The 27,806-nt window shown below is 37.5% G+C and overlaps 1 protein-coding gene across 3 annotated transcripts in view; it reads right to left on the bottom strand.

The window, feature by feature from the left end:
* The window catches only part of RBFOX1 (RNA binding fox-1 homolog 1), a 2,584,986-nt gene that overhangs the window by 1,174,542 nt on the left and 1,382,638 nt on the right, over positions 1 to 27,806 (bottom strand). The window contains exon 1 of one of the 3 annotated variants that reach the window (XM_044979737.1): positions 12,461 to 12,520. The exons of the other annotated variants lie outside the window; for them this stretch is intronic. Coding sequence (XP_044835672.1) covers positions 12,461 to 12,505 — 45 coding nt within the window. The 5' untranslated portion in view covers positions 12,506 to 12,520. Of the gene's footprint in view, positions 1 to 12,460; positions 12,521 to 27,806 lie in introns of those variants that run through there. 3 annotated transcript variants of the gene reach the window in all.

Raw genomic sequence — 27,806 nt, 5'->3', positions numbered from 1 at the left:
TATGAACCCCATCAGGAAAAAAGGGCTTTAATTAACGGTATATAACCTACAATTTATAAGAAAGCAACTCCCCTTCCGTCTAGGAATATGTGATTTGCCATATAAAATCAGATAACTGGTCCATCCTCTTTGGTGTCCTGCCTAGAAAAGTGGCCAATACTTGATACTTCTGGGGAAGTGGGGAAACAAACCTTAAACAATTGTTCAATGCTAAACACATGGCACATTCATCCTTTTATACAGAAAACGCCCTTCCTGGAAAACTCACTGAATGTTAACATGGGACCATCTACACGGAGTTCAGTTCTTCCTCGCATAGACCTGGAGAGAGATTAGAGATACCTGGAGAGAACAGAGCCATTACAAACTGTATGTTTATAACCTTATAACTAAAGGGCTAACCATATAGACTTTTTACAACTAGATTTTGCTTCTGGCAGCTCCTGCTGAGAAAAGATTCAAAGTATCTTTTCTTAAGGATTTTACTTTCTCTTTAATATCTGTGGGACATTTTATGCTTCCTAAGTCTCTTATGTGTGCCTCATTATCCCACACTGTGTTCCATATTTGGGCTATGGCAGGTTAAGAGGTATGACACAATAATACATTTTAACTTCAGATCATCATGAGGTGACTCATGTGCTTTGTGCAGTGAAACCAAGAAATATCCCAAAAAAGCCCAAACAGTCTTTGGCAGCTCCTAAGGGGAGATATTTGCAGGGCTGCCCAGAGGATTCAGGGGGCCGGAGGCAAAGCAGGGGAGCTGCGGCGCTTGTACTCACCCGGCGGTGATCCGGGTCTTCGGCGGCATTTCGGCTGCGGGGGGCCCTTCAGTCGCTCCACATCTTCGGCAGCACTGAAGGGCCCCCCGGGGCTTGGGGCAAATTACTCCACTTGCCCCCCGCCCCTGGGGCAGCCCTGGATATTTGGGGCTGGGTAACATTCTGTGAGAAGCCCAACAGATTTATAACACTAAGTAAACTACAATGAACAACTGTTTTCTGTAATATTTATGGATGCTTAAAATTATAAGAATTTAAATAAGAAGAAGAGAGCAGAAATACGAAATAAGTTCTAAAGGTACGTATACATAACAGTTTACTTGATTTTCCTGTCTCCCTAGCCATCTGTATTGACAGAATTATTTTTTTACGCTTCTACACAAAGAGAAATTAGAACAAAAAACATAATTGTAAATAAAGAAGATGATTGCCATGTTTTTCAATCCCCCTGCCTATTTGCTACAAGACACTGCTGTGTATCTCATGTCTTTCTTGTTAACATTTCGTGGAGCACTTCCACAAACATACGTTTGTTCTTGTTCTCAACATTTTGTTCTGTCACTGCAACAGATGGCTTTACACTGAAGCATATGAAAATATTAAATACTTTATAAACCGGTTGAAGTTTGAAATGCCTGTGACTAATGACTGTCTTGACAACTACTTTTTAATACAGATATAAAGAATTCTATTTAGTGCTGCCATATCACTTGTTCTATTTGCTACAGTATTTTTTAAAGCTACAGGAGCTTGTTTAACATCAGCATGGTTTCATTATATTGATCCAGCACTCCATACTTTATTCTACTGCCTGTTCAGAGAAGGCTAGTGCAACCACACTACTGGGAAGCTGGTGATAGAGACTAGAGGAATTATGGTTGGGTAGGGCAGGAGCTGACATTATGCCACTATAGATTCTGGAGCATGGTGGAAAAGCATTCACCAGTGTCCTTAATCCATCTTTAAGAAAAGATGTAGCATGTGCTCACCCAGCATCAGTTTTGCTGAAACACACTGATCTATCTCACAGCCTTGACCCCACATCATTCAGACACACACCTCTCTCTGGTGTGCAATGTTCATGGGAGCACCAGCTCCCCTTCCTCAATATGAAGGACTCTTAAACAGGAATCTCGGAGAGGAAGGGGTCTCCTCTTTCTCTTCACTCCCTTCATATTCTGAGGCAAACGTAGTTTAACCCTAAGTCTTCCCTGGCCAATTTTACATCAGACTGAAAGTGCTTTGAATAATGACTATGCAGATGGCGAGTTGCAATTGCTGCTCCTGATTGGCTAAGAACCATGCACATCCAATTACTTTTGTTCCCTTGTGTCCCCACTCTAGCCTGCTTTTTTGTCTGACCCCCTTGTCATGTCTTATCATTTAGACAGCAAGCTCTTTGGGGTAAGAGTGTCATTTTCTATGTTTGTACAGCATCTAGCGCAATGGGCCCCAGTCTGGTTGGTCTCTGCTAGCTATTCTAACATTAGTGTTAAATAATAATAAGCAGCCACTACTGTGCTCTCTAAAATGTTTGCTATAACTTGACTTCCCCCCCCCACAGCAAACCTAGACGTTACTGAATAACATTATGACTGGGAGATGAGAAAGTGTGTGCAATTTCTACAATTGAAACTGACTTTCTAGAAAAAGTAGAGTATAGTCAGATAAGTTTAGTTTGCTTGTCTTTTCAAAAGCTTAAAAAAAAAAAAGAAACCTCAGGAGACCAGGAAGTCTTAATACAAAGCACAGAGATGTGTTACGGTATTTGCCCAGTACCAATTCCTTTACATTTTCCAAACCTAAACATATTGTAACTGTACTGACAGTCTATTAAAAGGGCTTTGTTATTGCAGTGTTTCCATCAAAATATAATAAACATCTTTCACAGTAGGAAATTTGGCACACAATATAATTTTCATACAAACTGTTTCATGTGCTTTTCATTATACGATGAAACATTTGAACGGTGAATAAAAAAAATCTAGAAGCATATCCTTTATCATACTTTATGTACCATACAGAAGAGTACAGCTGAGAGGATAAGCATTGGGATTTAATTTTAAGCTTTATGGAAGACAACCGTTTTCAGGCTTATCAGAATTAGGTATTGTTATGATGAAGGTAATTATAATACAACTTCATGTAGCCTTAACTCATAGAAAGCAACGTCCAAGAGAATTTTTACCAATGTACAATGAATATTTCACAGTGAGAAGTTAAGATCTTCAGGAATGAGACTATCAGCAAATTAATTTGCTTAATAAATATAGAATAGGGAACTAAGCATTTCATGGGAAATCAGTTTTAAAAAAAAGAAAATACAGAGGTGAATCCCTCTTTGTTATTAATAATTTATATCTCAAGTTTTCATGATAAAATTTTGCCAGAAGTCCAAATGTTTTCAAAGTTATAGGCAAGGCCTTGTATAAAGCAGGCAACAAATTAACTTGCTCCACCTTAGGTTTGCAGTTACAATCTTGTGCTCTCTCCCGCTGAAGAAGATAATTTAGTCTGTAATCTTTGTAAATTACCATTTGATCACTCTAGATTACCAAGGACTAAATTGTGTCATGGTAGGACAGCTCGTTTCCCAGTGACATTCCAGCTCACAGCCAGAAGGGTTCCTGGAATGAAAAGTAAACATCTGCTTCACCTCTGTAAGGAACTCAGCATAACCCCCATCTATGCCTTCTATCCCTTTTGAGTGCTGTGCATCTCCAGACAAGAGGGGAGAAGAAACCTTCATGGTGAGTGCACAGAACACAATGTGCTTGGCTCTTGCATCAGCCACATAAGGAAGAGAAACATGCGTCCCTCTCTTCCACCACTACTGCATACTCACATACCGGTCAATTAGAATATATCAAGTTGCACATACAGATTTTGTAATATGGTCCAAACTTAACTGCTAAAATTACCTAATCAGCTTTAATATAAAGTGGCTTTGTCCCATGTTTATGCTGCCCCCCTTCAATCATGAACCTCTGTTGCAACTCAAGAATGTTCTAAGTTGCACCCAGCTGCCAGTGAAGGCCTGTGAAGCCCAAAAGTATAGGACAGGTCCATCGGTGGCTATTGGCCAAGATGGTCAGGGACACAACTCCACTCTCCAGATATTCCTAAACCTCCAACTGCCAGAAGCTGGCAGTGGACAACAAAGGATGGATTACTTGAAACTGCCCTGTTCTGTTCCTTCTCTCTGAAGAATCTGGCACTGGCCACGATACTAAGCTAGATGGTCCATTGGTCTGACCCAGTATGGTTGTCCTATGTTCACAGCCCTTCTCCTCTGATCATGCTGCCTACACTCTGTATGCCAGAAGCTGCAAAAGGATGGTAATATAGAGTCAGCCACTCCACTTGCATTCTGTCAGTGGGACTCCCCAGTGGCCACCTAAGATGGCTTTACAGCCTCACTCCCTGCCCTGTACTGCCAGAGGAGGGCATAATAGCCTACAATACTCAGTTTTATTTTGGTTTGTTTTTTTAATTGGTAGGATTAAATTAATTTACTCCATTGAAGTCTAACAGTAATTCCAAGAGAGGCAAGGACTGATATTTAGCAGGGCTAGCCAACTGCAGAGTTAACTGTTGTTGAATATCCTAGCAAGGAAGTCTAGTACAAAATATATCCTGCATTTTCAATATAAAAATAGCAAATTTAATATCCAGGTATATTCTGACTACTTGAAACTCACTAGTAGCTCATAACAAGTCAGATTAATATTAAAGGCTTCTTTTCTAAGGAACATTGAGTCTAGCTTATTCACCACTCTTGGACTGAGTTCTGTGATCACTGAGTGTCTAGTATCCAATATAACATTACATCTATAGATCTTGATTCCTCACCAGATTATATTGGCCTAAACTGTAGCCTGATTTGAGATCAAAGTCTAAATTCAAAAATTTAGGCTGAAGTTAAAAAAATAGAGATGGGCCAACCAAATTTCAGCATTCAAAATGCCTATGAACTTTGAGGTAATTTATTACCATTGACTAGAATAGAGCAGAGTTAAGCCACTGCAAAGCCCTTTTCAAAATCCCACCTTATTTTTACACTGTTGTTAAATCTACAGTATGCGTACTGTGAACAATAATGTAATAGTAAGAGTAAAAACGGTTAATGTATGAACAATCTTTCCTTGATTTGAACCTACCCATCTACTCTGTTTGACATCAATTAATAGTTAGCGTCCACAAATGGGTGAACAATAAGAAAATGTCAGTCTCATAAAAGGTTTTTAAGTCTTCAATTTTAAATCAATTTAGATGCATCACTTCTGCAGGGTGCTGGAACTAGGGGTGTGGTGGGTGTGGCAGCACACTCAGGCTTGAAGTGGTTTCCATCATATGCAGAGTTTACAGTTTTGTTCAATGGTTCTCAGCACCCCCACTATACAAATTGTTCTAGCTCCACTGCACTTCTGTCTCTGAGATCAAGAGCCATTTCAATGAATGAAGTTCCTATTCCATTCTCAACAGGGCGCACAGATGTTCAGTCAGGGCTTGATCCATACCCCATTGAAGTCAGTTGAAAGGCTCTCAGTAACCACACCAACACCCTTCATAGGGTTTGGCTTTATTGGTAACTCGTAACACACATCCCTGTCCAATGTTGACTGTCATGAGGGTACCAACCAGGTCGTCCTCAGCCCCAGCTTCCTAGTTTGCTCTCCCTAGAGAGGTACTCTCACCTCCTTTTTATCAATGGGAGCAGTTAATGAGCAACCCCTCAGGGTGTCACAATGGGGTCACTAAAACATTAGCTTTTCACACAGGCTTCTAAAATCTGCTGACGGAGTGGGGTGACAGCAACATCATGTCAACCTGTTACATGAGTGTATTTAATTGCATGTGGTTACAGAGCTCCCCCAATAATGGCATAAGCACCTCCCCTGACAGCCAGGACTCAGCTCCCTTATGAATCCTCTAATCCTTTACCCGTGGGGCAGGAAGGTGATAGTACCACAGGGGATCTATGTCTGTGAAGTCTTCAGGCCTCCCTTTACAGGCACAAGGTCCACTAGCTAAAATCCCAGGTCTTATTTACCTCTGGGAGTGGGCCCTTTTAGCTTTTATCTGCACTAGACACAATCCACAACAGCTATATATTCCTATACTTTTGTTTAATTTTAGAATTCTAAATCCTTCTCTTGTTTACTCCAAGTGTTCCTCCATAATGCTTCCGTGAAGGTGAAAAATAACCCCAACAGACCTCAGGCAATTTGGCCCTATAGGAAAAAATACTTCCCAAAAATATGTGATTGGTCAGATCCCCAGCATCCTAGAAACAGATAGCTATCTATAACTACAGAAGGATGAGATTTAAAATTATTGGGGGGGGGGGAATGTGAGAGCAAGTTAGCTACCACTCCTCTCCCCCTTATCAGTAAGTGGGAGGCAGCAAGCCCAATGTGAGGAGGGAGCAGGTCAGTCCCGGCTTGTGCATCTCTCCTTCCCCCTTCCTCCTGGGAGTAGCACATCCCCTTTCTTGCTCCCATGTGGCAAGGGGAGCCATTTTTCAGGCATGGATGCTCCCTACATTTCCTCATGGACTAACCAGACTTCTCCCCCACTGAGATGGGTTCTCCTTGTTGCAATGGTTTGTTGGTAGGAGGAAGCAATTAAAAAAAATAGTTGCATCTATTTGAAAGGGGCTTCAAAACATCTAATAGCATGGTCACCATGTTTGCCCTTGGTAAATATAATTGCTGCAAGTCAAGATTGTGTGATCCATAGGATATTTTCCGGTTTCCTTCCTTTGGGAACTAAAAAAAGGATGCTCACTTTCCAAGGAAGAGTGGCCTAGAATTATGTTTCAGATTGGTACCTCCAAATGTGCAGAAGGGAGTAAAAGAAATGAAGATGATTTTGAAGCTGTGGTGTTGGCAGAATCTATACACATTTCATTGGAGTTGAATTTGTAATACTGTGGACAACTGAGGACTCTTTGAGGGAATGAAATGCTGTTTGGAATGGGATTTTATTCTTGGTTAGTTTTGCTCCTTGACAAGTCAGCAGTAATATTCTCTGGGAACTGTCATGATTAATGTTGTTTCATTTTTATGTGATATGTAAATAAAGCGGTTGCCTTGTGTGGCACTGGCTTAATTAATTTGGCAAGTAGGAAGGATGTGCAACACTGACACTGTTCACAGCTTTCTAAATAATCAAACTTTCTCAAAAGTTAAAAGTCTCAAAAGGAAAAATGTTAAATGATATTTCATGATCCATCTAGTCTTGCAGACTATTCTAACTAAACCTGTTTTGGTTTGCGTCTTTGCTTCGTTGTTTCCTATTACTGCCAATTACTAAACTTTCTCTGTTTACATGGCTGATCTATCCTTTTTAATCAACCCGTTTATGTTGTCCACGTTATTCATTGGTATCATACCCCAGAAGTTTGGGACAACACAAATCAGAAGCAGTAACAGAGCTGCAATCACTAATACTGTGGCATCACAGATTATGAATTGGGCCAGAAAATCAGGATGATTAAATAGGAGACGCCATCTGCTTACATATAAATATCTGGGTAATCAGCAATAGTACAAAAGGAAAAATACATGACAATCTAATGAGGCTTGGGTTAAATAATGTGTTTTTAAAAGCTTGCCTGAATGTGGCAGTGGTTCTTCAAAGACACTGTTGCATTATTGTAAGTGTGATTAATCACTGAAATGATGCTATTTTTTGTTGCAAGTCTCATATGATAGTGTTAATTCCAAGTTACAGGAGAATAGTATTTTAAATAAGCAGCACTGAAATTCCAAAGCTGTTGCTTAATTTATATAATTTTTTTTTATATACAGATTAGAGAACAATCTGGTTAGGATTAATTATTTTAACTAATAGACAAAAACAAGCCTTGTGTCTGTGCTCCAGTTCTTCTCCTGCATTTCACTTTTCATTATCTAAAAATGAACTCCCCTCTAATTATTATTATTTGTAAAACTAAAACATTTAACTTTTTTATAAGGGAAAAACCTGTATGCCTAGCTCTTAGACACACATTTATAAAGTTACAAAATAAATTCATATTTATATTTTCAGTGTCAGCCTATTATAAAAAGTATATTTAATTTGCATGGAGTAACAAGGTGATTCTCAAACATCATAGATTTTAAAATGTCACACTCCACCATTATGAGTTGGCAGTTTCTATTGAGGTTTTATTTTGGAGGAAGACTATCCAGCTAATTTATGGACCATGATCAGTTTATTTTTTCATAGGTTAGATTCACATCCAACATTATATAAAGGGTACAATTCCATATACAACTTGTGTAAATCACTGAAAAGCAATGACATCCAATATTAATATAAACCACCTAGATGTAGCTCTTCAATTATATAACTAATTGTCCTTAACAAAATATACATTTTCTTTATGCTAATATTAGCTCAAAGAAATCCTTGCATTGATTCCTACAGGCAATTTACTATTCTCTCTAAGTTACACGAATCAAAATATAGGTAAGTAAATGAGACGTTTCCAAAATCAAATAATATTACATGCATTTGACTGTCAATATTGCATTTGTTGATGGTGAAGTACTCAAATAAAAATTGCACAGGCAAATGCAGAGTAAGGATTTTTCTAATAGTTTCTGTATTTTTTGCAAGCACCTGACAAGAAAGAATACTCTGAATTCTTTATACAGCTGAAAAAAGAAAAGAAAAATGAAAGCATGTTAAGTCCAAGAAGTAAAATTGGGCTTTTTGTCATTTTTAATTGCTTGAATTCATAAGCTATTTTTGCTGAACAAAAACTGGATTTTAACTGCCGACTCAAGCAAGGTCTCCATTTTAGCACTTTCAAAAAAGTAACTTTTATTGCAAGACCAATTGGGAGGGGGTAAAGACAACTAATTATCTAACAAAAATAGTCTGCTATTCATATGCAACCTGGTGGAAGAAACTGTATTGTGTTTTATTTTCAAGGAATCTGAATGGTAAATCACATCCTATATAATTTAACCTGGTTAACTGAAATCAAATGCTGAAAATGCATTATGAAGATCAATTTAAAGAAGTGCTTACATTCTATATATTAATCCCCAAAGCAAACACACTCACACTACCAAAATTGAAGTTCATATTAAATAAAAGTATGGAATGCAAAATCTCATAGAAGACAGTAGCTTTGCTATTACTTTTATTGTCTCCATGTGCCTGTGAGATTCTCTTAAAACCATACAGAAGAAGGTTGGATCAGAGTTTCTGAGTCAATACACTACAGTTGAGCAAATATTCCTGGTTATAAAATTTAACTTAACCCCCTTAAACATTTTGGAAATAAATGCTGAAAATACCTCTGATTAAAAGGACTTCATCAATAATTCATAGGGTTTTTTTTTGTTAGCCTCATGAATGCCATTCCAAATATGTAATTTTCCCAAAATATCAGTTTTCTCTCATCAAGATGTAATGCAAGGAATAATGGATTTTAGGGGAGACTTGTTTATTATGCATCTTTTTAGACAAAGCTGCACTTCTTACCCCCTACTGACTGAAAGATGTAATTTACATTATGCAAATCAAGCATGCAACTCTATTATTACTCTGAAAACAAGTGGAAATATGCAAGATGACATTTTTAGTCATACTAAAAAAGAGTACCTTTGAAAAGCAATTTCTTATATTTCTGTGTATGTTACTGAACTTGTATTAGTGTTGACCTCTGTAAATGCTACTGACAAGAAAACTTTATTTGTAATATACTTCAAAACCAGATAAAAAACAAGTTTTCAATATTGATTTCTAGATTAATTGTATAACAAGCCCATTGACTGGAAAATAATGAGACAATGCCATGACTTTATTTTTAAAGGAACCAATATTTCTCCCTAAGTGAATACGCTTAAAAAGTTGCCATATTGCTTTTCTATGAGGTAAGTTCCAAACTGCATTTCTGGTCCCCAAAAATTTCATCTTAACTACTGAAGAATAATCATACGAAAGCCCTTGGCCTCTTCTAATAATTCTAAGAGTCTAATGCCTTCTGATGAAATAATTTGTAGAAAAGTGCCTGAAACCTAATATCCATCTAAATAAAGCAAAAGAGGCTGAAAGATTGCTTCAGTGAGCTTGAGTTAGCTTAAAAAGAACTCTCATTTAAATATTAAATATTTTAATAAAACATCACAACAAGTTTGGATAAGATGTTTTCACTTGTAAAAAACTATACACATTTTTCTCAGAATCACTTTGTGTGTTATTTCTTACCTTCTGCTGCAATCACATAAGAACAATACTTGATCATGTTTCATTTCTCTCCCATTTCTGACCTTACATTTGGTTTGCCAATGTTTTTGTCATTTCACATCACTATAAAATATTGCTGATTATGCTGTATTAATTTAAATGTAAACATAGTCAGAGTGCAAGCCTCTAGCAAAATTAAGAACAAAAACAAGGTTTATTATTTATTGCATTCATATTTATTTATTTTATGGTAAAATGTATAATTTTATAAGGAAAGCCAAACAGGTAAGTGAAATGAAACAATTATGTAGAAAATATTAAGCATTCCTACTTTAAAGGAACTACTGAAATATTTTGACTCATTTAAAGTTTATAAAGGTAGAAGATAACGCCTTTTGGAAAAGAGTGATCCTTTTATTCAACCAAATGAATAAAATTGTTTCATGGAAAACAGAAAGAAGAAAAAAGTTTTAAGCCTACTGTCTTCCAAACGTAGGTATGACATTTTAAGTAGTTTAATTAAATCCTCTGTTGATTTCTTGGCAAATGTAAACATATTACATATTAGGAAGATAAGGACTAAATATAAATTCTTTTACGGCACTAAAAGAAATACAGCAGGAACATAAGATACAGTGAGCATATAACATTTTGAAGAGCAAATAGTCGGATACTATTTTTACCAAGAGAAGTACAATTCACTTAATCCTTCAGTAGATATAAGATCGAGTGACTGATTATGTGAACACATACACACAGACACCGCCCCCCATCTTTAAGGATCAAACTAAAAGTCCATTATTGCTGCTTTTTCAATTATTCATAAATGAAAGCCATGAAAACAGGTATCAGTACTTCACTGATTATTGAGGAGGGGGATGCAACACAGATTATGGAACAGCTGTAGAGGGTTTTGCATCACTTTCCAAAAGTCAAACTGTCATACTCTAGTATGTATCAATATAAAATGCAAATAATACAGTATTAACCAATATACATGTTATGATAATTAAAGGGAATCAAAATGTTTTAACAGAATGTTAAAACAGTCAGACTTTAACAGAAGAGTGTTGGAACCCAAAATACCGCTATTTAATACTACCAGAAATAAATTACTAACTGCCTACTTATTTAAATAAAAGTTTCAATACTTCTCTAACAAACCATATTGCCTTAATAGAGTATGTATGTATGGGAATGAAAAAATATTGTTTTAGATCATTTTACATACTGAAATACAGAACTGATTAAAATATCTGAAAAGTACCTTAAGGTACAGTATTACAAGTGTGATTTTATAGCGCCTAAACTGAGATATTTGCTATCAGCTCCTAACTATGTAAAATACACAGTACACAACATTGCACTACATAACTGTGCTGGAGGAAGCAGTAAGTTGTCTAAAATGTATGGCACCCCTGCTCTGTCTGAAAAGGATTTTTTTAACACCTTATTTTCCTGAATATTGTTCTACATTTTGAAACCTTTTTTTTTTAAAAGAAAGAAAATGTTCAAAGTAGTTCACAATATACCAGTTACTCTGTAATCGAACAAGTTTGTCAGCCTTAAATCCATTTTTTTCTGAAATATGCAAATTCTTTCAGTATATATTTTAACAAAGTTTATTCAACTATATGTAAAGGTAGAAGAGTTTTAATTATAAAAATATTGCCACACTCTATCCACTCATGCTCTAACATGTACACTACACAATTACAAAGGATCAACTTTAAAAACATCAATAAGAAAGTGCACCTGTTCTAACATGCTAATGTATCACCAATAGGAAGTATTCAGGTACCTTAAATTTCTTAAAGATGTTACCTATTTGGTCAGTAATCCTGTAAAGTGTCTATTTAAAAGCAATACTGTATCTTAGAAAATTATTCCTAATTAGATCTTTGCAGTATTTCATATAAATGCTAATATATATCCCATCAAAAGAAAGTTAAACATCTCTTTGAAGATTAAGTTCACACAAACTTCAGTCAGGCACAAAGAAAGGATGAACAATTAATCCCACCACATTTCAGTTTCTATAAGCACTGCATACATGCATACGTCCAAACACACATATTTAGCCACAAATTATACATACATAAACATAAGCACAGCCCTGTACACTTACATACCATATACCTTTTATAATATAAAAACCCATCAGCATGCTTCTAATATTGCTCTTGGGTTTTATTCCATCAATTGCTCAAATCCCTATTCTAATCACACAGCCAGAAGCCACATGCAAACACTAACCTCTCTGCATTAATGTTCAGAAGCCACTGAAGGCAGCTACACAATAACAGCAGCCAAACATGTCAATTTGCACCCCCCACCACACCTACTCCCCACCCCTCTGCATCTCTGTCAATGGGTTTAATGTCTGTGCTCCACATCATTTACAAAGGCTGTCTTTACCCTTTTTCCTCTCTCTCCCGTAAATTGTTTAAAACCTTCTTCTGCCTTACCTGAAGGGCATCTCCCACGACTGCAATTAGCTGCCAAGATTTCATTGTCGGCTGCAAAGTGCCTCCTGTTTCCTCACCAGGAGAACACAAGAGAAGTAAGGGGAAACAGCAAACGGCACCCACGTGCTGGCAATATAAATGACTACAGACATCTGTCGTGCTTGCTACGCGTTTGCTCCGTTCTGCTTTTCTGCCTGCCTCAGTGCTTGTATCAGGTCTAGATGCACCTATAGCTCATAACCCCAGGAAAGAATAAAATAAAAAAGCACACAAAGGAAAGATACAAAAGGGCTACTGATGCAAGGCAAAACCAAGGCTTTCAAGGTTGGCTTGGCAAAGATAAGATTATGTATGCCCCCACAACCAATATATGTATATTAGACATGCAATACTATAATACTCCCCATCCCGAGTCTTTTACTAGAGCTATTGCTAGCTCTGTGTTGGTCCAACTATCTCTCTCTCCTGCACGTGTCCCTTACTTGTTCTTTCAAGCATTAAATATGTACCACATGACAGAATAGGGCACCTTGCACAGTCCTCTGAGTCCACACTTGACAACCAATTTTAACTCACGAGCAATGAAATGTCTGAAGGCAGAATGTAAGCACTTCCAATTACTTATGCTACACCTACATTATTCAAAATGTCTATGGGACAGTATTAATGACTTCCAATATGCTATTCTATATATATTGATACAAGATGAAAAAGCCATTCTTCATCTTTCCTCCTTTTTCCCTGCAGTATCATTGATAGGCTTCATCCAGTAGAATCGCTCTGGTTTGTTTGTATATAACAGCGGTTTTATGCAGGCTTAGCAAAAACACCCACTCCCCTCTCCCCACTCCCACAAAATAAATAAAAACAGCTAAATAAATAAATAGAATATCCAATTTAAGGGACCTTTAAACTGGATGTGTACAGTTTACCTTACCCAATAAAAGGTTTGGCATTGTGCTAAAGTTTATAATATAATAAAATAAATAATAATCATCACCCTCATTTTGCTGAAATATTGCATAATGGTGGCTACAAGATGAAATTTGCTTCTGAATTTGCTAGAAAATGACAAGACTGTGGAGATTTTTTTTTTTAATACAAGAATATTGGGGGAAATTAACAGCAAATCCTAGACATGTTCAGCTGGAGACACAAACAGTTAATGAACATTTTGAGAGAGAGGGAGGGAAATGTATTTCTTAGCTAGGTTGTGTGTAGAAAACAATGATTTGTTAAGCAAGTATATTTTACATTGTTTCCAGAAAATAAATTTTCTTTCTCCAAATAAACACAATTGAATTGATAAAATCTGAATATCTAAAGGACCTTTAAAAAAAAAAGAGGCATCTAACGACATACTATAGAATACATAATAATAATGGCACTTTGGCAATACTATGTTGGATTATGTCTTGGGCGTATTTAGAGGAAGTGGATAATTGTGTACAATATATTACAATAATGCATAGCAACACAATTTTTGAAAAATAATGAAGTACTAGTACAGCATCTTAACATTTATCACAGTTCCTCTCACACACAAAAAAAGAATGACTGTACTGTATACATTTTTCTTTTTTTGCATATGCAGACCAAACAGAGAATTTGCATCCATCTTTGTCAAACCAGTGAAACACTAAGTCAGGTTTTCCAATAAAACAGAAAATATATAAAATAATAATACTACTCGAGATTCTGAATTTACAGTTAAAGCTGTTGAGAAAGATTACTTTAAAAGTTATATTCATCCCTTTTCAGGGGGTGTATAAGAGGGAAGAGAGATATTTTAGCTATGACTTTTTAAAATCTCTTTATTAAACCACATTTTGCGATGTATTGTATGTAATTTAAAAATTAGTGCAGCTGCATGGACTAGTGGATGGAATACTGGGCTAAAGAGCCAAAAACTCAAATTCTAATCCCAGGTCTGATACTGATTTTCTGTGTGGCTTTGATCAAACTACTCAACTTCTAAGTTTCCTTATCTGTTAAATTAGGATAATAATACTTGTAACACCTACCTACATCACAGAGGGAGTTGTGCAGTGATTTGAGAATTAGGAGATATATAAGTGCTATGTATTAGTGGCAGAATTAATATGTTAACTATATTACTTAAATATCAGAAATGTCTTTGTTAAAAGAACTAGGTATCTCTAAACATAAAAGTTCCCTTACTATAAATACATCTTCCTAACCATGTACAGACACCATCATATTATTATTTACATCAGCAAGATATTTGAAGTCAGGTTTTTGGTTTGATATTTTTTATTTGTCTATTCTTTCAAGTCATGTTTCTGACTTTAACCTTTTTTGATACTAAGCTCAGTATTACATTAGAGATAGCAGCAGCAATACAACAGCCATTTCAGGTTACAAAAATACTAACCATAATAACCAGAGCAAGGTCATTCAGAATTAAAGCATACACAAAAACTACCATAAACTCTGTCCTGTTGTTTCTAGGCATTGAAGCACATATGATCAGAGAACCCAGCAATGTTGGCAGATGTTACCTGCTGTACTCACTGTTGTTCTACAGAGACAGCAATTCTTTATTTCAAGTAGTGCACAAATTAGTTAAAACTAACTAATTAACCCATTAGTGACAAAAAAATTAAAAAAATATTGGTGAGGACAGAGCTTGTGTAAGGGTGATGTGCCTATTCACAAAAATGACTTGACGTATTGGGCTTAAGAACTAATCATAGCATTATCTTAAAGTGGCACCATAAAATTAAAAATCAGATTTAAAAAAAAACTATGATTGTTACAAAATAACATTTAAAAATATGGTAATTGAAAAAGATCACAGAGGGGAAAAATCTCTGTTTTCAGTTTGGTTACTTTGCACAATTGACACCTCTGTATACAGTAACTGTTGCCATTTCTGCTATATTGTCAGCCAGCTTTGTCTTCCATTTGTGTTCCTCCCATGCACATACCTAGCAAGAAGGGAGACAACTGTACCAAAAAGAAATAAATCTAAACCATAAAAACTGGCAGAGGTATTTAAGGGCAGATGTAGGCCCTGAAACTACTTGAGTGATTTGTATTCCAATCCTAGAAGTCCCTTCCCTGAACAACAGTTAACAGAAGATAAACTCTATTTTTTGGATTTGATTGATTAGATATTTTAGCATATTTAGCCATTCCCTGAGGATGCATGATGCATTTCTAGAACACCAGCACCTGTACAATACCCAGGGCGTACCTCAGGTCTTTCCATTCCATTCAAGCTTTCTGTCAGGTTTCCCAAGGAAAACTTGATGGTCTGTATACATGAAAAGCAGATGGTATTCAAGGGGATAACTGTCCCTTTCAAAAGCCTAGAGACCAAATTGTGCCCTTGTTTTTCTTTGAGTTTTGGGTGGTGGTATGGGGACTTGACCTGCAGTACCATAGCAGAGGTGACATGAAATATTTCATTTGACAAGGCAGATGCTTTATGAGATGCTGAGGGAGCACTGTGTGCAGCAGCACTAACATCCCTAATTGAAATGTGTACTGTTCCATCCTCCTGTGCCTAACATCTTGGTCCCAGCAAGCACAAGGGACAAAGTATCTTGCCAGGCACCCTATGCTGCTGTCCATGCCCATTTGGCTAAGGAGTTCTGTCCAGGAAAAAATGTCCAGTGCTCAAGCCTCATGGATATCTTTCATGGCTTTCTCCAAAACAAGTATGCTACCAGGGGGGTTAGGGGAGGGGAAAGTCATTGTCCCCTTGTAGTACACTTCAGGAGCAGCCATTATTTATCTCTACACCAGCATTACAATTAGCACAGTACTCTTTGGTTACCATAAGGATTGCCTGTTTTTTTAGTTCAAATTTTGTTTTCATAGATTTTCTTGGGATATTTCCAAAATGTAGTTGATATGAAGTTTATCAAAATTTAAATAAGCAACAGTGTGAAAGGGAAAAAACAAACAAACCCTGATGCAATCCATCTCACTCCCTCATCTCATCTCACCAAGAACTAGACTGAGCACTGGACCAGGACTCAGGAGACCTGGGTTCTGTTTCCCGCTCTGGCACTGACCTAATGGGCATATTACTTCCCCTCTATTTGCTTCAGTTTCCCCGTATTTGAAATGGAGATAATGATTCTGACCTCCATTGTAAAGTTCTATGAGATCTACTGATGAAAAGTGCTAGATACGAGCCTGGTATTATTATATGAACTTGATTCAATCTAAGAACTAACTGCTTGCATTATTTCCCCAAGAAATTAGCTCAATTACTATTACTGGGTTTCCCACGCTCTTAAGAGAAATACTTTTAAAGATTTTTAAAAAGAAACCGAAATAACTTACTTTAAAATAAATGTATCATCACCAAAAGAAGACCTATCTTAAGTATGGTTCTCTAGTGCTGCCACTATTATATACATCATTACAGAAAGCTAACATTTCTGGAAATTTTTAGCATGTGATTGCTTTTTAGTGTAAATTACTTGATTAGGTCTCCATCCAATCGAAATCTATTAAAAAGCAATACAATCTTTGAAGGAAAATGTTGATTATCCTTTCCAATGGAAGTTGTGGTAAAGATCTTGAAAGCAGTACTCAAAACATAATGTAATCCTGCATCTGTACAGCTTTGAAAATATTTTCTGTATGAGAAAGTGAAACATATGATTTAGTTTGCAGTACATTTATGTATCAAACACATGGGGGATCTGCACAACTACCAGATTAGTGCCTAAATGATTTCTTTTTACATGTCATCTAATGATTCAGTAGTATTACGGAACGTGAGCCTAATGAAGCAAATTTAGATGGAAAAGTATCCTGAGTTTTATGATAAGCATGCTGTGGTTATATTTCTAAATGGCTTATGGTTGTTGTGTGTGGATCTAGGTTAGGTGACTGACACACTAAGAAATACAGCAACAATCATATATCACACTCTTAACAATACATTCAGATCTCAAGGGAACCTATATGTGAGGAATCATGATTTTAGGCTGCCGCTACAAACAACACTTAAGAGACAACCTAAGTTATGAATATTATTTAAACAAGTCTTTTGAAATTAGTATACAATAAAAATGGACTAAATCCTGCTACATCTACAAGAACTTAGAGTTCACACATATTGGGCCTGATCCTGCAGACATTTACACATTAGTAACTTTACACTGGGATTAATCCCATGTGAGTACAATTACTTACAAAAATAAGTATTTGGTAGGATCAGGTCCATAGGATATACATACTGTATTTTATAAAACAATAATCTTGGACTCTTTTTCACAAAGTCCATACCTTTGTTCTTGTTACAGATCAATATTAACCTTTTAAAATATTGTTTTGTTCTGCAGATTTCACATACCACAATTTAGAGGGAACAAAGGCAAGGCAAAAAAAGAAACAACGAAACAAAACAGAAAAAGCTCTCCCTGGAAAGTTACAGAATTCAAATCAAACTTATATAACCTAAGATGGTTGAGTAGCTGTCCATTTTATCTTAATTGCTTTTTAAACTAAAATCAATGCAAAATTAGCTGAACTACAGATTCCTACCAATTGTGGATTCGCGTTTTTAAGTGATTGCCTAACAAGAATAAAATATGTCAAGTATAAGAATTTGCAGTGTTTAGGCATCTGTTTTCTTATACTAAATAACTCACAAGTAATGCATATAACATTTGTAAAGTTTATTACAATTTTTAATTTTTATTACATCCTGCCAAAAAGACAGTAGTGCTTTATAGTGGGAGCCAGGGGGGACAAGGTCAGAAACTGCTGCAAAAATGGTGGTGTTGGTCAGCTTTGCAGGACTGACTCACCCTCTTGGAATGTAAGGGTGGAAGGCTTTAAAGGTCACAGGCAGCTCTAGCTTTTTTGCCACCCCAGGCATGGCAGGCAGGCTGCCTTCGGCGGTGCGCCTGTGGGAGGTCCCCGGTCCCACGGATTAGGCGGCGCACCTGCGGGAGTTCCACTGGTCCCGCAGCTTCAGCGTACCTGCTGCCGAATTGACACCAAATGCGCGGGACCGGCGGACCTCCCGCAGAAGCGCCACCGAAGGCAGCCTGCCTGCCACCCTCGCAGGGACCGGCAGTGCGCCGCCCCAGGCACGTGCTTGGAGCGCTGGTGCCTGGAGCCGCCACTGTTAAAGGTGCAAGCTCTGGCATTGGAAACCCCTTCCTCCATGCATCAGGCAAGGCAGCACCCACCCTCCCTCCCCTTGAGGTGGGCTTGAACCTGCTGTGGGCATTGTGCTAGCTGCTCCTTTTTAGGGGGGCTGGGAAGGAATTTTTTCCCCTCACCACCACATTGGCTTCGGTGGAGTGGGGGTTTTTCGCCTTCCCCACAGCAGGTGTTAGGGAAGAACCTATCATGGTGAGCACAAAAGTGTGGTAGGCTATATGTCACAACATATTTGGTAAGTGTGGGCACGGCCACCTGGGGGAGGGGGGGAAGTCGGGCAATTTGCCCCAGGCCCCGGATCCCACAGGGGCCCCCACAAGAATATAGTATTCTATAGTATTGCAACTTTTTTTTAATGGAAGGGGTCCCCAAAATTGCTTTGCTCCAGGCCCTCTCAATCCTCTGGGCAGCCCTGAGTGTGGGGCAGATGTCCAGTGCAGGTACTCCATAGGGAAGGCAACCAGTGACCAGATAAATGGCCTAGTAAAGAACTTAAAAGTTGGTGCTAGTTAAAGGAACGGAACGGCGGGTTTGGGGCTCCTGTGATTGGAACAGCAGGGAGCCAACCCCACTTTCTTATAGCCCACCTTACCCCTCCTACGAGGGGGGGTGGATGGTAAGGTCCCGGCAATAGATTTGCTGGAGGGACCCGGATAGAAAAAGACGGGTAACTGGTGGAACCCCCCACCCTTGGTAATTACAAAATAAACAGGGTTTACCTGCAGTGCACACTTTTTATCTGCTGGATAATCCCAGAGATCTAATAATAAAGTTGCAGCCTGATTAAATCCATATCAAGTGTTGCCTGTCCTTCTTTCGCTATGGCTGGAACAACTTCTCAACTCCACCAGTCATTTACTGTTTTTTATATAAAAGCAGCATACTTAACTTTAAGTTGCTAATCACTCTCCACTGACCAGAGTATTTTCATGTCAGTTACACTTAAATCACACAGAATTACAGCAGCCCACAGAAAAAGTCATCTTTATTCTGCAAGTCACCTAAAAATATGTAGTTTTACTGCAGCATTCACTATAAAATAAACATAAGCTACAAAATACATAACATGCATGCTATTTTTATACCAACTATGTTCCTAACCATTTAGCTGCACATCAGCTTTCTCATTGGATATGCAGATCAAAGGTTCTTCAGCAATAGAGCCAGGGCATAGGGAAGAGGAACGTTCATATTATAATTTAACTACGATGTAACTTAAGTGTTATCGATCTGGTAAGACTCTAGTGCAAAAACTTTCATAGATCAATACAATAGGAATGCTAGCAAAAATACAAGTACATCTACTGTGTCTTCCCCTCTTTCTGCCCAAAACTGTGCATGCAAACAGGATAACTGTGAACCTAACGAACTACATGCATGCACTGTGGACATCATTGTTCAATAAAATAATTTATATAGTGATGTAAACAGTGCTTTATGAAACAAAAAATATAGAGTTGGGCCAGAGTAAGAGTTCAGATATGAAATTTGGTATGATTTCTGAAACCCCAAAAAGTCAGGAGAACCTAGATCTCAGAGGCCATGACTAAGTGGCTGCAGATATTATTGTTTAATATCAGGTATACTGTATTGGTACATCTGCAAATTCAAATAAGTAAGAGTTCTCTATCGAAGTGTTATAGGGACCTTGAATTTCCGTAACAAGGCACTTCATTGTACAGTTACACTCATATTTGCAACAATCCTGAAGTACTTAAACTATTAATACAACATTAAGTTGCAAAGCCAAATAATATTTTACAAATGATGTTTCAAATGTCTTCACCATTAGCCAGAGTTACTACCCTGGAGCACTGACCAAAATAATATTTTTAAAAGATTACACTGCACTTCCTTTCAATCTACTCTAAAAATGCTACCAAACTTCAATTCTAAACAAACTGCAGTTAACTACATTGCTTTAGTGTTAGGCTCCATAACTTCTTTTCAGGGTTCTAAACTCAAAATGTTTCCCCACTTTGTAACCATGTGCTTTAGATTGCAACTGTGCGCTTCAGCTTTTTGCTGAAACTAACACTTCTACTACTGTGAATGCTATTTAATCTGTATAACATTGCTGAAAATCATTGTAACACAATAACATTTTGACTAAAAGGGTTATATAGTACCTGCAAAGTCAAAGAAGAAGGAGCTCACTGTATCATAAGCAAGGGACATGGAGTTAAAGGGCCAATGTCCCCTGGAGGGACTATTATTGACCAGACAGCAGGAAAACAGGGAATGTGGAGAGCTTAAATGTAATAAAGTTCCATTTGTTCAATTTAGCCTGCATTCAGATTCATAGATTCCAAGGTTAGAAGGGACCATTGTGATGATCTAGACTGATCTTCTGTATAACACAGGCCATTGAATCGCACCAAAATAATTCCTAGATCAGATCTATTAGAAAACAAAACCATCCAATCTTGATTTAAAAGTTGTCAGTGATGGAGAATTGACCACAAGCCTCAGTAAATTCTTCCAATGGCTAATTACTCTTACTGTTAAAATTTTATATCTTATTTCCAATCTGAATGTGTCTAGCTTCAAATTCACAGAATCACAGTAACGTAGAGCAGGAAGGGACTTCAAGAGGTCATCAAGTCCTCCCTCCTCACTTAAGTGGGACCAAATAAACCTAGCCCATCCCTGACAGTTGTTTGTCCAACCTGTTCTTAAAAACCTCCAATGGTGGAGATTCCACAATCTCCCTTAGAAGCATAATCCAGACCTAACTACCCTTATAGTTAGAAAGTTTTTCCTAATAGCTAATCTAAATCTCCCTTGCTGAAGATTAAACCCATTACTTCTTGTTCTACCTTGAGTGGACACGGAGAACAACTGCTCACAAGCCTCTTTATAACTGTCCTGAAAACATTTGAAGACTGCCACCCACCGGGTCTTTTCTCAAGACTAAACTCATCCATTTTTTAAACCTTTTCTCATATGTCGAATTTTCTAAACCTTTTATCATTTTTGTTGTTCTTTGGACTCTCTCCAACTTGTCCACACCTTTCCTAAAGTACAGCACCCAGAATTGGACACAGTACTGCATCGGAGACCAGTGCCTAGCAGAGCAAGACTATTACCTCCTCTGTCTTACATATGACACTGCTGTTAATACACCCGAGAATATTACCCCTTTTTGCAACTACACAACACTGTTGACTCTCATTTAATTTGTGATCCACTATGACCCACACATCCTCTTTAGCAGTATTACCACCTGGCCAGTTATTCCCCAATTTGTAGTTGTGCATTTGATTTTTCCTTTCTAAGTTATTATGCACTTCTCTTTATTGAGTTTCATCCTGTTGATTTCAGACCAATTCTCTAATTTGTCAGACTCATTCTGAATTCTAATCCTGTCCTTCAAAGTGCTTGTAATCCCTCCCAATTTGGTGTCAAACACTTCCAGCCACTGGATCATGTTATACCTTACTCCACTAGGCTGAAGAGCCCATCAGCAAATATTTGTTCCCCATGTAAGTACTTACTGACTGTAATCAAGTCAACCCTTAACCTTCTCTTTGTTAAGGTAAATAGATGGGGCTCCTTGAGTATATCATTATAAGGAATGTTTTCTAATCCTTTAGTCAGTCTCATGGCTCTTATCTGAACCCTCTTCAATTTCTCAATATCCAGTGGACACTAAAACTGGACACAATATTCCAGCAGCTGTTGCATCAGTGCCAAATAAAGAGGTAAAACAACCTCTCTATTGCTATTTAAGATCCCATTAATGCATCCAAGGATTGCATCAGCCCTTTTGCCAATAGCATCTCACAGGAAACTAATGTTCTGCTGATTAACCACCACAACTCCCAATTTTTTTCCATTGTCACCACTTCCCTTGATGTAGTCCCTCATCTTCTAAGTAAGGCTTCACTCTTTGGAAATGAAACATGGTGGCAGTGTCTGAGCTGCAAGTTCTCTGAAGCAAAGCAACTGGCAGTGAGAGCCATAGAATTTGGTCTGAAGGCCACCAGAGCCCTGGATTTTGCAGACACAAACCTAGTCCAGTGAAAGCTAGGGCTGTAAACAGACCTCACCATGCAGGAGGATAACAACAGCAGGAACGTAAAACTATCATTTTACCTGATTGTGTAACATGAAAGTGAGATCTGCACCACTTTGAAACTCACCCATTTTCTCAAGCCGCAGAGCATTTCTAGGAGCCATAGGGACCTATTTCCTTCCAAAGCAGAATGAAACTATGGAGCAATACAGGTTTTTCACTAGGGGCCAATCTGAAGGAGAGGAGATAAACCCCTATACTACTGCCTTACACACACTGCCTGCTATATGCAATTTTGGGGACTGACAGGCTCCCTGATTTGGGACAGGATAGTCTGCAGCACTTGGGATCATCACTTGCAGGTGTGGCCACTCCAGGAAGGTGACCTCAGGTTAGACAGATGCTTAAACATGGCATTTGCAGCAGAAGTCTTAAGAGAAAGGTGAAAGTCTTAGAAGCACAGCGCCCCCAGAAATACATGCAGATAGACAACACAGAAGAAGATCAGGTGGCCAGCGTTCCATACCCATAGTGAGATGCATTTACTGTGGGAGATAGCATGCGCAGGAAGAGATTTGCCCCTCACTAGGACAAGGAATGTGGAAGATAAACCATTCCGGACAGTGTATGCAAAAGCAGAAGAAGGCCTCAGAAAGATTCAGACTTCAATCAGAAGGGAAGAGCACATCAAACAGCTGTGATGACATCATGACTCTCTCCTTTGGTCTGAGAGCATATCAGGTTCAGGCTCTTGGGACAGGAAAGCAACAAGTGATAATACCAATCTTCATGCATGCAACAATGTTAATAGGGAAACACCCTATGCCCTTTCAGGTGGATAGCAGGGCCTGCTCCAATGTACTCCAACATACCCATTACAAAGAGCAGACACAATCTAATAACATACCACCAGAGCATAATGCAGCCAGCAGGAAAATGTGGCCTCATAGTAATTAAACAGAACATTAATAAACAGTACCAATGGAAGTTTGTGGTTGTGGATGGTAAGCACCACAGACCCCCTCTGGGGGAGTACAAGCCACAGACCTGATCAGGCAGCAAGATCAGCATTTTACAGCTGCAGTGGAAGAAGCAAAAGGAAATGTCCTGTGGACAATGGAGCCAATTTTAAAAGCATATGGGGATGTTTTCAAAGGTGATGGGTATCTTGAAGGAAAGCTGCACCTGGAAATAGATTGCAAAGTGGAATCTGTGTATTTACCACCAAGGTAAATTCCAGTAGCACTATGTAATCCAGTATACCAGGAGTGCAAAAGTCAGAAAAGCAAGGGTGTCATAGCACCTGCGTAGGCAAATGTAAGCAGCATCGTGGTGATAAAGAAGCCATCTGACAAATTAAGCATCTACAAAGACCCAAAGCAACTGAACCAGACACTGAAAAGATGTCACTATCCTTTGTCCACAATTGATGACATCTTGACAGTATTCTTTCTATGGAATTTGTTTTGTTTTTGAATATGTTGCAGTGACATAAAATGGAATATTTCCATCAAAGGTACCAGGTGTCATCCAAGTTCCAATATTCTTCCTTCATCACCAAATAAATACACCAATGTATCTACCATATTTTGCATCAGGTTTTCAAAGCAAAGCAAGCACAACTGCACAAAATGCTCCCCCCACCCCTGCAATCAATGTGGGAGGAATCTTGAAAAGACTGCTGCAGAAGTACACAGTGCCTGGGGGTGGACATATGCAAGAGTATATGCAGGAAGCGGGTCCTTGGGCACATCTCCTTCCCATTGGCTGGGGATGGGGAAATGACCCCTTCCTCACCTATTTAACCCCTCCCCCCACACACACCATGCTTCTGAAAAGTCTCTTGCTCCAGGCCTAGCTACCCTGCCCTCCGTTCCCTGAATTGCAGTGCTGGTGCTGTGTTCTCTAGGGTGCTGCAGGTCCGACTGATTGCCTGTTTGTGGCAAGAGGTCTGATTTTTTTTTGTTTCCACTTTCCTTGTACTATAAGGAAGGCACGGTTCAGTTATACCAGTAAAACATAAAAAAAAATCCTATTAGGAAAAGTAAGACTGTTTCACTTGTTGTAAGTTGCAGTGTCTGACATGGATAAGGCTAAAAGGGACCAACTCACAGTCGTAAATGAGACCTGGGATTTCACTGGCATTCTTCTTGCCAGTGGGAAAAGAGGGAGATTCCTGGGAACCTTTCCACCCTCAAACACACAGGGGTGGGGAGGATTCAGAGGTGAGCTGAGTTCTAGAGGTGGGCCTCAGACAGTCTACCCCAAGTTACTGGTTGTATGGTAGGAGTCCGGAATGCTGCCCTGGACCCTGGTAAATGCCTAGCATGTGAGAGCTGCGATGGGTGCACAGTGGCCTTCCCAAGTAAATAAATAAAGTTGCGACCCAACATGTAGCCCATGAGTCTGTCATTCACTTGTCTGCGTGTCTTGATCATGTTTGTGCACACTGGATTTACATACACATACAAATACTCAATCTGCATGTTCAAATCAAGTATTTGCATGCATATATGGACAATTAGGTCCCTCATCAGTCACATACAAGAATTAATACATCATTTCTGAATGCTTTCTGTGATGGAAAAGTTCTATGGAATTTAATGGGGATGAAAACAATAGGATCCTACATAAATTGACCCGTTTCATTCAGTAGAAAATGGTTCATTTCTACAGGTTTTTTGAATCATCCCATGGAGTTCTGCAGTAAAGAGATAATTCTCTTCTAAATTGTATAAAATCATTACCCACATACAGGGAGAAAGGGTTTTTTATTACATTTTATAGGACTTTATAAGGATTTACATGCAATAGTCAGACACATGCAAATGTGCAATATACATGCACTTTCATTCATCTAACATTGATAACACCTATAATTCTCTATTTTCTTACAATGTACTGAGGATTAACAAATAGAAGCTCTGACTTGAATATACCATCTTTGAGACTAATTATATGTAAAATATTAGCACAGGTATTGTGATTTCCTTTTACCTGATCTTAGTTTTGCTAGTTCAGGAATATGCAATCATCATATGAGTGTCCAGATCTTATAAATGGCTCAGACGAGGGTCAACAGTATGCATAGAGGGAATGTTAACTGACTCTATAAATTCTTGGCTTTAAAGTTCCATTCAGCTAGCAAGATAACTATATTCTCATACTTTTAGAAAATTGAGAATGTTTGTTACTGTAGTAGGGACAATTATGTGCAGCAAGATTTACCATAAATTAGAGATGAGTTCAAGGAAGCATTAAAATGCACTAAGAAAGACAATAAAGAGACTTCCACTACCTTCAGCACTTGTATTTTTCCAACAGCATACAAATCGGTTCAGTACAATAAGAAAATAATATTTCTAAACAAAATCTGAAACAATACAAAATGCCTAATTTGTAGTGTAGGTTAGTTACAGAATTATATGCCAGATGACTTGACATGTTTTCACATGAGTTTTAACAATACTTTTTATAACTATATAACTGTTCTCTGTTTATGTATAAATAATATTTAATATTTTATTTTAGTTAATTATACTATATAGCATCTTTTAGACCAATCCATATATATATTTCCAAATAGGAATATTTAGGATAAAATAGTTTTTATTAATTTTCTCTGTATGTGTCGCAGATTAACTTTTGCGGACCTGCTGTTGCTAAATTTGGCAACTTCCACTGGGTTTGGTACTAATGAAAATGTAACCCAAACCTGCAGTAATATAACATGTGACTCTCTCATTAACATTTCAACAAAATACCTTATGGATTTGTATAAAGTTTTCAGACATTCATCACCAAATTCAGAATGTTTAAAATGAGAATTTCCCTTGGCTTTACTCCAGCTCTCCCCAGAGACAGTCACTGTAAACAGTTCATAACAAAGCATAATTAAATGCACTGAACAACTAAAATATACATATAATTACCCCAAAAGCTTATATGCTTATATAATTATATATTCTTGTACCAGTTGCAGATTTTTGCATTGACATTATCTTATGATGGAGACAGACTAATTGGATTCAACGTCCCTAAAATTCAGCTAATTAATCTGAAGATATTCAGACAGGATTTACAAGGCTTGGGTTTATACATAGCATAACATATATAGTATAATATTCACGTATCAGGCACAAATGCTAAGAAACCCCAAGCCCCTAATGTCACAAAACTCTGGAGGTTTGTGGTACAAACAAAATCATAAAAAAGAGGCCTATATAATAATGAGATATTTGTCACTACAATATGTAACATACAATATTGAAAAATACAATATATTAAAAATGAGAAAAAAAGTTACTGGATTTTTGTTTGGTCTCCACCCCCTTCCAATTTAGCAATATAAACTGATAGCACAGATTTTTTTTTCTTTTTTAATGAACTCTCTAGTACCTTATGAAGTAACTCATACAATAATGGGGGTGTACAAATAATTATTTAAATTTATGCAAAGCACCATTAATATCAGGGCAAGGCAACATGTCATTGCTTCAATGTTCTATTATATCATTCAGTACATACAGGGATATGCATAATGGCATGTTCATACTGCTCTAATCTATTGTAATCTAATCTAAAATATTTTTATCTGGTTTTTTCATTGTAAACCTTGATATACACAAAACAGATTTTTGATCTATTTTGAAATTCTGTAGTCTTTTGTTAAGACAGCGGTTGTTTTTTGTTTTTTTGTGTTTAAATAAGCCAAATTTTGAAACACAGATTTAAAAAAAATAGTATTCAAAGGGTCTTGCTTTTTTCCTTGGCTTTTGGTTAAAAATTGGGATTGATATAAAATCAGTCTGATAGAATCTAATTTATTTAATATAAATCAGTATAAATAAAGTCACTGCACATTCATAACATTTGTGTGAGGGGGTGCATGCCTATAATAGGTCTTGTAAATAATTATTACATACACAGAAAAGTTACAAATATCTCCAAGTATACAACAAATAGTATAGATTTTCTAATCCTCAGTGATTTATTTTCCTTTAACTTCAACAAAATAACCAGTGAGTCCATATCAAATATTAATAATGAAATCAAACTAATAGTAGGGGAGCAGTAATCTATTCATTAAATATTGTAATAGTAATAAAAATAATTTTAATAGAAAGGTTCTCTCTCGCCACATCCCTAATAAAGAATTAACAAAAAAGG

The sequence above is a fragment of the Mauremys mutica genome, chromosome 11 (assembly GCF_020497125.1).
Source record: "Mauremys mutica isolate MM-2020 ecotype Southern chromosome 11, ASM2049712v1, whole genome shotgun sequence".
Classification (NCBI taxonomy): domain Eukaryota; kingdom Metazoa; phylum Chordata; order Testudines; family Geoemydidae; genus Mauremys; species Mauremys mutica.
Note: the sequence above shows the minus strand (reverse complement) of the source record. Positions and strands in the feature narration are given on the sequence as shown.